Source organism: Triturus cristatus, chromosome 2_2 (assembly GCF_964204655.1).
Source record: "Triturus cristatus chromosome 2_2, aTriCri1.1, whole genome shotgun sequence".
Lineage (NCBI taxonomy): Eukaryota > Metazoa > Chordata > Amphibia > Caudata > Salamandridae > Triturus > Triturus cristatus.
Window position 1 is genome coordinate 292832355 of NC_140582.1, and position 16850 is coordinate 292849204.

The window sequence follows — 16850 nt, forward strand, 5'->3', positions numbered from 1 at the left end:
TACCAATCCAAAGCTGTAATACTGTGCCTGGAGTGGTAAATGGCTTTGGTCATTTTACAGCTCGGCATGGATAGCACTGTGCTAATCCTAAGCTTAAAGACTTTGCTGTAGAAATGGCAAAAGACTTTGCTCCTTTCTATCTCGGCATGGATGGCACTGTGCTAATCCTATGCATAAAGACTTTGATAGAAAAGCTGACTTTTGAGGTGAGAAAATTTAGAGTGTTGCTGGTGTTGAGGGTGCTCTATACAGGAGCTGCTTTCCACCTAAATCTGAGAACTACCCAGAGTTGTCTGCTTCTTTTTTTCATAATTTATCCGTCACTCTATGCCTGATAGGGTATTGTTTTGACTTATACTGGGTGCTCCCATGAGTCTGGACAAAGCTATACCTCTCTGAAGAGCTCTAATGAGAGCAAAACATTTGTCAGGGGTTGCTTTTATTCATTTTAGGTTGGCTTGAATAGTATTTTACCAATCCAAAGCTGTAATACTGTGCCTGGAGTGGTGAAAGGCTTTGTTTACAGCTCGGCATGGATAGCACTGTGCTAATCCTATGCTTAAAGACTTTGCTGTAGAAATGTCATCAGTGATGTCACTGACCATGTCATGAGTGATGTAATATGTGAGGTCATAAGCAGTGCATTGCGGGGTGCAAGTCATAGTGAGCTCAACTAGCTATAACTGCTAAATTTCACTGGTTTTGTTTGTTTGAGTGAAACCTGAGCCTAACTTTAACGTCTGTAACCTTTGGTTTCTTCAGTGATTTTGTAAGGTTTTTTAAATTCCATTTCCTAACTATAACGTTCCTGTAACCTTAGTTTTTTTCAGTGATTTTGCGCTCAGCGATGCAGCGAGCGCTAGGTAAATAGTTTTATTTATTTAATTACTTACTTTACTCCTGTCCGTCATATGTTCGAAGCTACTAACCCCACCCTGACCCTCCCCCACCCCTCCCCTCACCACCACCCGCAGCACTCCCTCTGCGAGCTGCCACTGGTGGTTTGTGAACTATTTCAGGACTCAATACAGGAGAGACAGGGTGGAGAGGCGTTCAAGATTCCCATGTTCCACTCCAGCTAGAACGCATCTACTAGTGACTCTCTTAGTGGAAGCACCAATATGCAAAACATTTGGCACTGCACATTCTTAATGCTAGTGAAAATATATAGCCAGGGCTTTTCCCCACTGTTGAAAGATGCCCTGTGCCACATTGGGATGTAGATGTAATTCGTAATATGGCAGATGCCGTCGGATGAGCTGGTCCGCACTCACAGTCAAGGAGCCTATTAGGTGGTCTACAATCAGGAAAATGCCGGGACGCTGCAGCCAACTTCAGAGACTGCTGGAATAGGAATGTTGCACATAGCAGTGGTGTTTTCTGTGAGAACCTGCACCAGCCTCTCCCTGATGGATGGCAGGAAGGCCTTCAATACCACACGAGTGGGCCACTACGCCAAAAGATTGATATGGAACCAGGTTTCTTCCAGAAACCAGAGTAGTTTGAATCCCCATCTGCCCAGATAACCAGCTCATTATAGCAGTGAAGCATCTGTCACTGCTGTCAGCTCTGGGTGGGGAAGGGAGAGGGGCTTGCTTCTATCCCAACTGCGGCCATGCATCCACCACTACAGATCGTGTGCAGTCTCCTCCAAAATATGAATGGCATCCAATAGGTTTCCTTGGTGCTGGGAACTGGAACCTCAGATCCCACTGCAGAGCCCACATATGCCACATGGCGAGTTCACAAAGGAGAATTCAGGAGATCAAGCATAGTTTGAGCCACTCAAGTAGACGTAGCGAATTCTCAGATAAAATATTAATTATATAACTATTGCTTATATATAAATATTATCATACTTTAACAGGTAAAAGAAGTGGTGCATTATTGAACAATTTTAACCTGAAAACATTTAGAAGGACCATTTATTGGCAAAGGATGTAATCACGGTACAAACAAACCTATGGATTGTATTTTCAATGGTGAGGTGAAATGTGGCATCTCCAATAATCTCATTGATGATGTCATAATGAAATTATGTGTGTGTTCATGAGCAGTGCACTGACGGTGAGTGATGGTTGAGTTACTCAAAGTCATTTGCACTTATTTGACTGTTTTCGCTTTATTTGACAAAGCCATACTATCCCTCCAGCTGAAGTTTTTTAAAATAATTTTTAAACCATGTTTTTGTCTATTATTCCATTCTAAATTGCACCTATATAGTGCATAGCTACCCTTAGGCATCCCAGCACTGATAGTGCGGCACAGGCGGATAGAGGAACCTAGAGTCAGCTAGTCTGGAAGAAGCCAGGTCTTTAATGATTTGCGAAAGAGGAGTTCATTATTTCTGATCACATTGAGTAGGGAAGACTATTCCTCATTATAAACAAAGGTGCGACCTCCTTATTTTGCCCTTCGAACTACGGGCACTGTGACCAAATGTGCATTGGAAGAGCGCAGAGTTCTGCCGGGGAAGTAAGGCGATACCAAGGAACGGATGATTGAAGGCCCTTTACCGCAGAGTGGCCTATGGAAGCTGCAAAGTGATTTAAATTTGATCCTCTCGGCCACTGGGAGCCAATGAAGGGTGCTCACGGCTGGTTGGGCAGACGGATGTTTTGGAAGGTTGTACAAAATCCGGGCATCCGAATTCTGTACCACCTGCAACTTCCTTATTGTAGCCTGTGGCGGTCCCAGATAAAAAGAGTTACCATACTCCAGGTACGAGAGAATCAGAGCCTGGACAGCCAATCTCTTTGACGTTAAAAGGAAGGAGGGGGAGGATTTTTCATAGCATCCTAAGCATACCATAGCAATCTGCTGCTAACTTTGATGCTTGGATGTCCAGATTGAGGGAACTGTCCAACCACATTCCCAAACACTTTATGGCTGTTTTTGGGGTGGGTAGGGGAGCCCAAATAGCTTGGTCAATCCGAACTTAAGGAGGCACTGAAGTTATTGCGTGAATCATAATCTCTGTTTTTAGGTCGAGGACTGTCCGGTCTGCCGAAGGCAGAACCGGAAGTCGGAGATTTAATGTTTCTGAGAGTGGCTCCTTAGCCCGCCTCTCTTTTTGCCTCTCCTCCATTGGCTGGCTTCCTAAACGGAGGCCAGCCATTGGAGGAGAGAGCCGTCCCTCCAAATAGGCTCCGTCTTTTTCAGATTCGGGGGCGTGTTCCTTGCTGTTCTTTCCACTTTTTAGCCACGCCCTTTTAGAACAGCAGGAACACGCCCCCGAATCCGAAAAAGTTTCGAAGCTTCCATCCGCCATTTATTTGCTATAGTCTGGCCGTGAGGATCCATCCGTCCGGCGCCGTGTTGTTGTGCTGGTGGCGGCGCTGCCGGGGCAGACTCCAGTTTGACGAGCAGGGATCCGCACCGTGCTTTGGACTTGTGCCACCGGATCGGGTTTGTGTAAATCCGGGAGGGAGCTCCTGAGTTCCGAGTTTGCTTTCCGCGGTCACAAGATTACACAGTTGGCGGGAGGGAAGCGCTGTTCTTTCCGTGCGGCGCAGGGCCCGTGTGCTCGTCGCCGGAGCAGGATGCGGTGTACCTGGCGCAGCCCTTTGGCCCTCCACCTCTCCCGGTTACTCATTAATGGGGCTGTGTGATGTAACTTCAGGCAGTGCGCGGATCCCGGCCCGTCAGCATTCCACGTCCCTCCGATCCCGGCGCAGCCTGCACGCCGCCGACTTTCTGAAGCGACCAGGCACTCCTGAGTTGGAATCGGACAGCCTCATATTAGAGGAGCGCTACGGGTACCTTCCGGCGTGAAGCTGACTCCCATCTTAAAGGAAGCATTCCTTTACGGGACTGTGACACCTTAATCGGAAAAGCTCCATGCTGCTAAACTCCCCCTTTTGCAAGAACGGAGCACTTCCCTGAGAAGTCCAGGTAACAGATACACTCCTGCTGGAACAGCTGCATAAATCATGTGCTCTGTCCCGGAAGCAGCATTCGCAATCCTGCAGGAACAACGTTCATTAAGGATTTAGTTAATATCAAAGGGCGAGCATCATCTTCCTGCGGAAGGGCAGGACTAGATACACTTGTCTGCAGGAGGAAAAGCCGCCCCCTGCATGTACCGAACTCCCTTTGCAGGTTAAATAACAAGATGAGCAAGATGAGCAAATAGGCCGAGGCGCTATCCTGTACGCTGCAAGGACCCCGTTCACTCCTTCAGCAGCAGAAGACAGCCAGACCGTGCTTTGCAGGAGCAGCACGTGCTGTTTGCGTAGGTCACATCACATCCCTTCAGTCTGTGTAGTAGTCATATGTCCTCAGGCACAGAAAGGCTCTTTTAGGAATAGACGCCGCCCTGATGTAGCCAGTGCTTTAAATGGGCAGCTACTGTCCGGTACTGAATACCTGCGCTTCTTAGCACTGCTGCAGTACATTTAATGAGAGAATATCGACAACCCTTGTTTACTAGAAGAAATCACCCGTTTAGGTAAAGCACAGTATCTTACAGGAAGAACCTTCTGGCAGGCATCTGACGCTCTTGCAGGACGCACTACACCTCATTTGAAGAGTTTATATAAACGTATAAAACATAAATGAGGTGATGCGTCTGTAATGCCTGTGAAAATAAATGTGGCCCAATAAAATATGGTTTTTGTAAAACTGCATCTCCTGAGTCTTGGAATGAGGGGGCATGATAATTCTCTAGAACTGAACGCTGCTGCTTCAAATGGACCTTTGTAGTGCGATTGTTCTTTGAGTTAGCTTAAATAACTATCTTTATAACTAGAGCACATGAAAGGGCAGCATGGTAAAACCATATTTGTGTAATGGTGGCAAGCTTGGCCAACTAGGCCTATGACAGACAATTTACTTGGTGCACCCAGTAAAACCTTTAATTAATTTATAATTTTTACCTTTAAACAGACCCAGCAGATGCGCATGAATTAAACACTCAGACACATCCCCATGAAATCCGTAGAACTACTGTGCGATGCTGAAACCCTGTAATCCCAATAAAAACAGTTTGACAAAAAAATTCCTTAAAACTTATGAAAAGCGAAACTTGAGAGATACATTTTGGAGATTTCGTGCAGTCTGTTGGGGCCGGCAGGGGCTTCGAGTGGTGGGGGTCGCTATGGCTGTCTGTGTTCTTCATTGAAATGCCCATAGAGAGTTTTGCCAAAAGGTTGGCGGCACCGAATGCCCCTCATTTCAGCATGAAAACAGAGGCTAATGTGTCCCGTGGAGACATCTCGAATCTCAGTATACCACTGAAGTCACAAATGATTCCTGCTGTACATGTCGATTCGCTCATATTGGAAAAAACACTTCCATCACAAAGCCATATGAAGCGCAAGCTGTGCAATATAGATTTTTTTCTGCCAACAGCATGACATGACATGAGATGCCAGCTTCTAGTTGTTTAAATTGGGACTGCAGCCTTACAAAAAAGATGAACTGCTTCAAGGCCTATGCATTTTACAGTAGCTTTTGTATTGTGATGATACCGGCAACGTAGTCAGGAAGCTTTCTGCAGGCCCAATAATTGGCATTTGTTGTGCATGGTTTTAAGAATGTGGATTTTTTGTGTGGATAATGGTGGAAGAGCTTAAATATTGTGCTCAAGGCTTGGAGGCTGCCCCGTTCATGTTGTAGCATACCTGTAACAGATACTTCCTATCTTTGGGCGGTTGTGTGAGAAGTTATCTTGAAGCTTCTTTGGGTTGGTTTGATGTGGGTTCATTATCTGACCTAAGTGGAAAGCACCACTCTGCTTACATCTCACTACCTCACAACATCCCTCTCCCTCACTACATCACTGTTTCACTACCTCACTCTCTCTCACTACATAACTCTCTACCTCACTACTCCACTCTATCTCACTACCTCACTATCTCACAACTTCTCTCTCTCAAAACATCACTACCTCACTCTCTAGCTCACAACCTCACAAATTCACTCTCTCTCACTCACTACCTCAATCACTCTCTATCTCACTACCTCACTCTTTCTATCTCACTAACTCACTTTCACTCTCTCTTTCACTACCTCTCTCTCTATCTCACTACATCACAACATCACTCTATGCTTATATATCACTACCTCACAACATCCCTCTCCCTCACTACCCCACTCTTTCACTACCTCACTCTCTCTATCTCACTACCTCACTCTCTATCTACCTCACTCTCTATCTCACTACCTCACTCTCTCTCACTACCTCACTCTCTCTCACTACCTCACTCTCTATTTCAATACCTCACTCTCTCTCTCTATCTCACTACCTCACTCTCTCTCTGCTAATGCAATAGGTATCACATATGCAAAAAAAAAAGCTAATGCCAATAGAAATGACAATGCCATTTATTTAGGGATACAAAACTGATAACAAAATAATGAGCAATACCAATAGCTCTACCTATAATATTGCCGAGACCATTGCATTGTAAATGCTTGTTCCTCCGTTTAGTTTGAGGCAAGAGCTACTCATCCATCTAGCAATTTGCTCAAGGCAGAGACCTAGCAGAAGCATCTGCATCTTTAGCCATAAATTCCCTTTAGCAAAGTTTAAGTGAATGTTTGAGGTTTATTAATGGCATATATCAGTCCCTAACAAAACAAATAACCACTGCACATGGGTTTTGACCATTTGAAGTGAGTGCTGGCCCAAAAGCGAATCCCTGTTTTCAATCACCGTGTCCATTTATGTCATGCTAAATGGCCTTTGGAGAAGGCCCCAGGCCTTGTGCAGTGCCATACCAAGTGCCATAAAAGAGGGAACTGCGCTTGGCCTTTGAATGTGAAGATTCAAGTCTGGGTAGGCCAGCGCTCATGTCCATAGAGGCCACTCCACAAGCATTTGGCCATGTGCAGTAGGGGATGCATAGGGTCTGTCATTTGTCTGAGTTCTGCACCCTCCTGCATGGCCCCAGAGGCTACTGCACACAACGTTTGGCAGTACAGCTGCCGTATGCATCAAATATCCATGACACCAATCCTATTAAGCCTTGTCTTCATTGATATGCCAACTTTCAAAAGTAATAGGTCCATAGCCAACAGATAAAATGAGACTTATAGAAAGCATGGTAATATAAAGAAACAAGTGAAGAAAGAAATTGTTGTATTTTGAAATTGTATAGGCAGCTCTGAAAAGAGACATTATTTGGTGTGTGGGTTTCTTTTATGCTTCACTAACACACAATAATGGAAAATATCTACCATGAAAAGAAGCATAACATATCAAAAGCAGTTGTTCATCTATGCTGGAACGAGAAGGTCCCCTGCATTGGCCAGAGTGTACATTTAAATGAAAGAACTTTAAAGAACATTGGAGTAATCTCAGAATTGTGCCCCTCTCTCTTTTGAATGGTGTTAAACGATTTATACCCCTGACTCGAGTGCCCCATTGCATGTAATTCGGGTATCTTGACTCTTAGTTTTGCTCTGGCATCACACTAATCTAGCAAGTGCACAGAGGCCAATACTTCTCCAAGGTAACGTAAGGTCCCGAAATTGTTCTGTGACCTGGAGGAGAGTACAAAGGCCTTTGATTGGGAATGGCACAATATGACGTGTGACACAGCTTCTGAAGAGAGTGGAAGTGTATTGCCTGCATTCCTGTGACTGGAGGGTGGAAATCCAGACACTGAAAACAGTCAGGACAAAGATTTGATACCTGTAGAAATTCAATTAAGGCCTTTTTAGCAAAAGGCTGCTGATTATTGAGCATCGTCATTTGGTAGGTGGTAGGTGTGAGGTTTGGTCTTCAGTTTCTTTTGTTTAAAGTGAGGAAGTTTCTAGGTAGGGCCTGACCTTATGTTTGTCTCTGATTACTGCTTCAAGAAGGTTGAGACCTCACACTGCACAATGCCCTAGTTTTGGATACTCCTGCCTGGAGCCAGCATCATTGATACCTGCTGTGAGAGCCATCACTTCACACAAAGTCTGTGTCTGAGGATCGGCAAGAAAATATAATCCGAAAGGGAACCAACCCAAACCGGTTCAGAAAACTCAGTTGATCAGCATTCTATGTCTGGAATACAAGTATAAAGGTTAAACACACTACAAAATGTTCCAGTTTCAAGTTCTTAACCAAGGAAGGGAGTGCGCCATAGACTTCCTTGAAAAAGCTGATGTGATCCATAGCTGGTGTTTGCATGACCGCCAGTTGCTCAGAGGTGAGGAGACATCACCTTAAGTCTGAAACTTGCTGGAGAAACTGATGGTTTACTTACAACTGAAAAGCCTACCAGCCTGCTCAGAAGGAAGGAGAGCACCAGGCCTTTTTAGTAGAGTAGACTATCCCCAGAACGTTCATGGTGTGTGAAGGACCCAGAAGTAGCTGACTGCGTTAAGGGGTCAAAGCCTTGCGCTCACCAGCCTTTGCCCAGAGGCCACAATTGCCAGAGAGGGGCACCTGCCTCCATATGCGTGAAGGCTGCAACTCCTGAAGATGAGCATACGCCTGCATGGACCAGAGGTGCAACAGCTGAAGAAGACCACCTACTTGCAACAGTCTGGAGGCCAATACTGAAAAGAGGAGTGACAGACAAGCAGGTCTGACATGCTGTTCAACTCTGGGTGCCCAGAGTGGAGAGAGGCTGCTGTGCACTCCTCCTTCACGGACTGTGAAGCTTGATGGTCTTCTGAACACACAAGCCACTGACACCCGCACCGTTGATCAGGTTATGAGAAGCAGAGCTTGCATGAACTGGGAGACTGTACCCGATTCACGCAAAGGTGAATCCTGATGCTTGAACGCTAACTTCAGCCAGTACGCGGGTATGAAGATTATTGAACTCATCTGCAAACTAGCATTGGCTCTTGCATGCCCTTGCTACCTTGAGAGTCAACTGCGGAAAGCAATTACTTAGCTCAGTTAGCAGAACTGTAGTAAGACAGACCTAAGTACACCAGTGACAAATAATATACATCACCATAGCTGGGGTCCTGTACCTCCTGTCTGCCCTGTGGCTCCCTGATCTGGGGCTGACATCCTACCAAAAAGTGCTTCTTTGTGAAACTCATTATGGTTACCCACCAAGTCTGAAGATATGTCCTTGTTTTGTACTCCAAAGGATGTTTGCTATTTGCACCATATGCAGCAAAACATTACATCTTTGGGTAATTCCTATTTTTTGTGTGCCTCACAGACTTCTTGAGGCATGGTCTCCTGCAAGTCTTCTTGTACTGTTGTTGACTGATGCTGGATTCTCCAGGTATATTCATGCTAAACTATGACTCAACATTTGATAACAAAGTTGCCTAGTTCTCTTCATACACAGCAAAGGTTTTGAAACTACCCACAGATATTTGTAAAGATCTTAGGATGCCATGCATGTGCAAGTTTGGAGATCTGGGAAAGAAATATCAACAGAGGTTTTTCTAAAATTATGGATACTGTTAGAAACATTCTCCCCTTATCCTACTATGGGCTTCAATGTCTTCCTTATAAATCTTCTCTTTTACATAAAAGTGTTTGAACAGGACCTCCTGTTTCAAGTTGGTGGATTACTGATGAAACCTCCTGGCCTAGTAAAAGTTGACAAAACTCAGTTTGATGCAAAATAAACATTTTAATCATGAAGATTACCACAGAATTATTTTAAATATTATTTTTAAAGTTTTGAAAATGTATTTATAAAACATGAATTAATTTCAAAATCCATTTATTATCTATGAACCTTGGGAATATCTGCAATGGAGGTAAGAACCCCCTCTAAGGTAAATAGCTTGGATAGCGTGATAGCATGATACAGAAGTTTCAGCCCTTGGATATGCCTTCTCTTAGGGCAATCCTTGTGGCTATTAAGTGTAGAACCCCTTTGGATTCTTGTCCCCCGGAAGTACTTGGAGGCTCTCCCATTCTGGCTTGAAGCAGCTTAAATAATTAATTAATTAATCATTGTCAGAGGATATTGTTTCTAAGACTTGGAAAAAGGCGCTGGTCACCCCTTTGTTGAAAAAACCCTGCTTGGCTCCTCTTATTTGGGCCCATTACAGACCTATATCTTTGCTACCTGTTTTCGCCAAAGTGTTGGAGAAACATGTGAACTAACAACTCACAGCTTATTTGAAACTCAATGACCTGCTCCACACCCGCAAACTGTGTTTCAGTCAGGCTATAGCACCGAATTGGCTCTTCTCGGTGTCACTGAGTTCCTGAGGTTTCAACTGAATAATGATGGATGGGCTACATTGATTTTGCTAGATCTCAGTGCTGCAATCGATACTGTAAATCATGTTACACTACAAGAGAGACTAGAGAGCTTGGGGGTACAAGATTTGGCCTTGTCCGCACTAAAATATTTTTTAACTGGACCAACACAGGTCAAAATCCCACCATCTAGTTTCAGGGGTGCCACAGGGCTCCACTTTGAGTCATTTGCTCTTCAGCCTACGTGTACGTCCTTTAGCTAAGATAGTGGGAGATTGCTGGCTCACACTCTTCTCGTATGCGGATGATACACAAACTGTTGTATCTTTGTCAGCCAAGGACAACTGGAATGTTGAGGCCCTCAATTCTTGTTTCTCCCAAGTTTCACAATGGATGGGAGCCAACTCACTGAAACTGAATGCAGACAAGATGGAGGTCCTGGTGGTGGGCAGCCCTGCCAATCGTTGGGGATCCCACATGTGGCCCACAAATATGGACAATCCCCAGCTCAGTGCCAGTCATAAAGAATCAGGGAGTCTGGACGACAAACTCACCATGGGCCTTCAGATTCATAAGGTACCTGCTACCTGGTTTGGCATCCCGAAATGGCACAGGAAGGCCATTTACTGCCGCCCCACCTCTGCCCAGAGAACCATAGTCCCGGCCCGAGTCATTTCTAGTCTGGACTATGGGAACATCTTGTACCTGGGGGTGGCCAAAACACTGCTCAAATGCCTCTAGGCTGTACAAAACCCGGCTGCGTGTTTTCTGCTCCACCCTCCCAAACTTGCCTCCATTGCCGATATGCTACAGAATCTGCACTGGCTTCCCATTGAATGGTGGGTGTAATTCAAGACGCTGTGCTACATGCACAAATGCCAATCAAACAACAGACCTTTCTATCTTAGATCGTTGGTGTCTCGGTATACACCGAGGCGCTTGTTACGCTCCAGCCATATTAGCCTGGCCGCAATCCCAAAAATGTGTCAATCCTGCCAAAGAAGCCGAGCGTTCTCCTTTTTGGGACCTAAACTCTGGAACAATTTGCCTTTGACGTTAAGAGAATACCAGTCACTGTTTGTGTTACGCAAATTACTAAAAACTTGGCTGTTTCAATCTCCAGACTTTTCCTAAATTTCAAACCTCTCTGTGAGACAGAACTCTGGTCAAACCCGCTTTCCATACTGAGCAAGCGCTGGGTAACCTTTTTTAGGTAGCCACACGCTTTACAAAATATGTATAATAATAATAAAAAGAATCTGTAACAACTCTCACCTATAGCCACGGGTGAAATAAAGGCTCCCAAAAAAACAGTTCATTGGAGACAGGGACAACATTCTGCACTTCCCCCCATGCTTGGCTTCAATTGTACTGTAGACTCCATAACATGTACTGAAGACTCCATAAGATGAACCTCATCCTCAGGCACATCGGGGGGATTATGAAAATGCACAAATACATGAACTCAAATTAAATGAGAAAGATTGAAGCTTTCAATACCATTCATCATTCAAAAAGTCAGCTGTAATAATGTATAAGTCATACCCACTCTCTCTATATCGTTTCTAGAATGACTGCAATGAATTGGAGGTCTTGCCAGGATTTCAAGTAAGACTCTGGCATAGTATGCAAGAATCCTATTTTGTGCATTACAGTACAGCCCTACTGAAGATAGTCTGAAAACGGGTATGTTTGCTGGGCATTTTTAAACGACCACGTGGGGGTAAGTTGCATTGGAAGTTTCTACAGTTGGCCTTAGTGCTGGCCAAAAGGAGGGTGGCCATAAGGTGGCTGAGCAAGAGGGCCCCTTCAACCTTGCTGTGGTGTAAAGACTTCACTGAGTGTAAACTAGTGGAGAAGGCACACATGAAACTCAATTGAAGGGATGAAAAGTTGCTGGAGGACTTAGAAATTTGGGCCACAATTGTTGGAAGTTCTGCAGACAAAGACATAGGGGAGTAGTGAGTGGCGGCTGCTCTCACAGGGTACTGAACGTTCTGACACACAGAGGCAGCAGTCAGTAGGACGATAGCGAGGGAGTGGCCCAAACTTGAGGGTTCCATGGGATGAAGATAGGTTCTGAGCGGTAGGGCACAAAGGCCTATGACACATGCACTGGGGGTTCGGATGTTTACATGGTTGGGGTCTAATGATACAAATTGTAAAGCACTAGATGGGGGAGGGGAAGGGAATGAGACTGGGGGTGGGGAGAGTCGAATCCTTGCATCTCACTAGAACCAGAGATGAAGTGCACATTGAACTACTTTAACACATGTTGTATCATTTTGGTTCTTGATGGTTGTATTGTACAAATAACTAATAAAAATAATTAAAAAAAGATAGTCTGAAACTAGGAAGGGAGTGGTTACCTGCAAGAGCTATTCATCCAGGGAGGGTATTCATCACAGAAACCAGTCAAGAGAAGAAGCGCAGCCACCATTGCTGTGAGCTTAATAAAAAGTGGTTCAGAAGAAAGTCAAAAAGGAAATGTAGTCAGCTAGAAATGTCAGCCTGTCCAATCAAGCCTGAGGTAAATCTGGGGAAAGGGCCAAATTAAAATGTGGAAGCTGGCAGGATCCTGGAGGTTGAAGCATATTAACCAGTTCTGAAGTTTACAAGCCTGAAGGACTTGAGGAAGAATCAGCATCTTCAACTTATTTGCATAAGAACGTATTGACATAATGCATGTGAAAAATGAGAGGGAGGCTCTTCTCATGCATCTCTTTTTGACACAGAAATAGCTGTTGCAACATGAAACGCCACAATCTTGAGATGGGACTATTTCGATCAGCCCATTCTAAAACAAGGATTAGGCTTCCTTCAAGAACTCTTGCACGATATTCCGGAGTTCAGCCCTTTAGAAGCCAAACTCCTGATGGGCCCATTGGGGAAGCGCAGAGCCCCCCATATTAACAAATCACTAATCTTCAGCGCTTCCAATAAATTTACACCCCTTAAGCACAAATGAGAGGAGTAGGTGGGCACATTGGAAGACGCAGAGTGGAGAGACGACTAAATGGCCCCTAACACCCTTGCTATCTCATTACGGCTGAGGCTGATATAATTAAACTCTCTACACACTAAATGCTACACACTCCTTCGGCTTTGGTATGCATGTATATATGCAATTTCCACCCTCAAACCAGTCCCAGCATGCTTGTTCCCAGTTCAGGGAGAACCTGGCCTGGCAGTTTGGGCTGGACTGTTCCCATGAGAAGCAGTTTCAAGACTGATTTGCATATGGCTGAGGCCAAACTGGATTGGCATAGTGAGCAAAAGAACAATGGATTTAACCCAAATCTCTTGACTGGGGGGGAGGAATGGGGGGGGAGTGATTGAACATTTTCAGCCCTCTGTCCATCATCTTGCTGTGCTTAGTATGTTCGCCCTATGTGGCCAAGGGTAATCCCAGACATGGGTCCCTTGCTAACTAGGCCACTGGATTCAAGCTAGCATGACTGATGAGGGGTGATACCCCGAGAGAAGCAGGGTCAAGACTGATTTGCATATGGCCGGGTCCAAACTGGGGTGGCATAGTGAGCAAAAGAACAATGGATTTAACCCAGATCTCTTGCCTGGGGGGTGAAAAGTTTCAGCACTCCGTTCATCATCTTGTGGTGTTTGCTAAATGCAATATCTCTTATATATGGTTAGTGTCACTACAATGCCCAAATGAAATCACAGTTATGTAGGACTACCAACCCAAAGACAAGAGCTATCTCATAACATAATAAACATCATAGTGTAAGAGCCAATTCTGAACATTTGAAAGACACTTAACTAAGAATTACTATTTCTCACAGAAAATGATGATATGAAAACTACTGCTTAAGCCCTTTAACTCATGCACCTCGATGGTAGCAATACCTTTCTCCAGGCCTCCCACACTCCATACTTGGTCGCCTAAGGGCATCTCACATGATGCAAAATTTCTCATTCAAGGTTTGAAGAAATATAAATATGTCAATCCTATCCTGATAGAACTCCACTGACTCCCCGTGCCAGCTCGCATGGTCTTCAAAATTATCTGCATCATTTACAAAGCTAACACAACCAGTTACCCTGCATAACTGGATGACAAGTTCCCCATCATCAGATGCTTCTGGTACACCTGCATCCAGGACACCATCACATTAGAGGCTAAGATGTGCAGAACTATACAACAAACCTTTCTCATCTATGCACCCAGGAACTGGAACAGTATCTCTGTATCTAGCAGGACTACCCTAGTCCAGTTCCAGTTTAGGAAAGACCTAAAGACGGTCCTCCTTAAAAAACACTACATCAATTCATGATGTAGTAGCAGTCTACCGGTACCTCTCTATTCACTCCTAACTTTGACTTTGAAACTATACAGTGCTTTGCAGCCTTTTGGATGGGTTTGTGCTACACAAATACAACATACATACACATACACAATAACATTTCTATCTTAAGACACTAAAATACCTCAACTTTTAATAAGATAATACCTTGGTGCTCCTCAAGGTCCATGTCTAGACGTCTTATTTCTTCATTAACCTGGTTAATTTTCTCTTTAATATCTGTTAACCTAAAAAAAAATATTACGCACAAGGTTACACTCAGTGGATTTAGATTCATTTCCATAGCTTCACTATGCTAAACATGCTGAACTTGGAGACATAGACCGACAGATTTAGCGAAAATGCTGGATATAGAGTAAATTCTAAGAAAATACAACTACTACTGACCAGAGAAACTTGATGGAACGACAATAAAGGTGAAAGAGGGTGCACTTAACTGTGGGGGTAAACTATCCAAATCCCCACCACGCATTTCCACATCAAATTAAAATCTTTATCATGGTAATGAAGCATTGGAAAACCCTCCTGTTAGAAATAGGAGTCTCTAGTTGGCAAGGGTTTGCACCTTTGTCCAAGTAGGGACCCTTCTTCCTAGTCAGGGTAAGGGGGATACACTTCTAAAATAACCCCTGCTCACCCCCTTGGTAGTTTGGCACGAGCAGACAGGCTTATCTCAGTGGCAGTGTGTAAAGCATTTGTGCATGCATACAGTAACACACTGAAAAAACTACAAATGGACACCAAACCAGTTTAGAAAAATAAGCAACACTTTATCTAAACCAAAAAGACCAAATACGACAAAAATCCAACATGCGATACTGTAAAAACATTGTTACTGTGAAAAATAACCTTTAAATTGCAGGAATAACGTGAAGAACACAATTCCTCCAGTCTCGGTAGCTCCTTCGAGGGCTACCGCAATACTGAATACAACAGAGTTTAACAATTCCAGCCAACAAGGTCGGTACAGTTGAGCGAAAGCGACGACAGACTCAGAGACAGTACCTTTCTTGTTGCGGCCGACACAATGGTACGAGCGAGTCAGGGGCAACCGTTGTGGTTGCGATATGAGATGGAAGCGTTGCAGTGGGCGGTATCCTCACGACTTGGTGCAGGCAGCGGCTTGTTGGCGGAGTCGGTGAGACCAAGGCTTGCGTTGCAGGGTGAGGCAGTGCTCGATGTAGTGCTGGCAGGTCATGGTGCGGTGAAGGAGCCGGTTGATTTTGGAGGCGGGCAGCGATGGGGTCGATGATGTCTGTGCAGCGTGTAGCGAAGCGTTGCGGAGTGTGATGCCCACAAGTCGTGGTGCAAGCAGCGGCTCGTTGACAGAGTCGGTGAGACTAGGATTGCATTGCGAGGCGGTGCTCTCTGCGGTGCCTTCAGGACATGGAGTCTGCGATGGACTCGGTGACGGAGCCAGTTGCCCTTTTCTTCTGTGGCGACTGGAACCAGCGGAACCAGAGACAGTGCCCAGAAGGATGGTGAGGTCCATGCTCTTCCTGAGACCTTTTGAACAGGGGGCAAGTTCCTCTTCAAGCCCTTTGAGATACATTCTCAAGCAGGATGCACACACAGTTCCTCTCCTTGGCAGAAACAGACAATGCAGGCCAACCCCAGACAGCACACAGCAAAGGGGCAGTACTCCTCCTCTAGTTTCTCCAGCTCTTCTCCTTGGCAGAGGTTCCTCTTGAAGTCCAAAAGTGATCTAAAGTTCTGGGGTCTGGACCCCAATATTTATACAGCAAAATCATTTGTTCTCTGAAGGCAGAGAGTGTCTGTGCCCAGCCAAAACCAGTTCTGTCCTCACTGGTGCACCTTCCTGGCAGGAGGTGGAGACAGCATTGTGGAAGGCAGACCAGGTCCATTCAGGCGAAAGGAAATCTCCTCCCCCTAAATGAAGCCTAGGTCTATTCAGCCCAGCCCTGACTGATCCAGACTCTCTGGAGCCACTGCACCTCCCCAGCCCCTGTTACACTAAAGCCAGGCCCTGTCACGCTAAAGCCAGACAGTCAATACACATCCTGGCAGAAACACACTGGATGTATAAGCAAGAAAATACCTACTTTCTAAAAGTGATATTTTGAAACACAGAATGTAAAAATCACCCTCACTAAAAGATGCATCTTAACATTCTGAGTTCAGACATATCATACTTTATTTTCCTATCTTGTTCCCTGGGGTAGTTATGTTTATAAAATGTTATAAGCAAACTCCCTATTCCATCCTATGGGAACAGATAGCCTTGCAATAGTGAAATACTGCCAATTTCGTTTTTCACTATCAAGAAACACACGGGGTATGTCCTACCTTTCATATACACTGCACCCTGCCCACAGGGGTACCTTGGGTCTACCTTAGGGGTGACTCATATGTAAGAAAAGGTAAGGTTAGGGCTTGGCCAGTGG

At 44.9% G+C, this 16850-nt stretch overlaps 1 protein-coding gene across 1 annotated transcript in view; it reads right to left on the reverse strand.

The window, feature by feature from the left end:
- The window catches only part of IFT74 (intraflagellar transport 74), a 508298-nt gene that overhangs the window by 156167 nt on the left and 335281 nt on the right, over positions 1–16850 (reverse strand). Inside the window, exon 13 of the mRNA XM_085641333.1 lies at positions 14593–14672. Within this exon, the coding sequence (XP_085497459.1) occupies positions 14593–14672 (80 nt within the window). The remainder of the gene's footprint in view (positions 1–14592; positions 14673–16850) is intronic.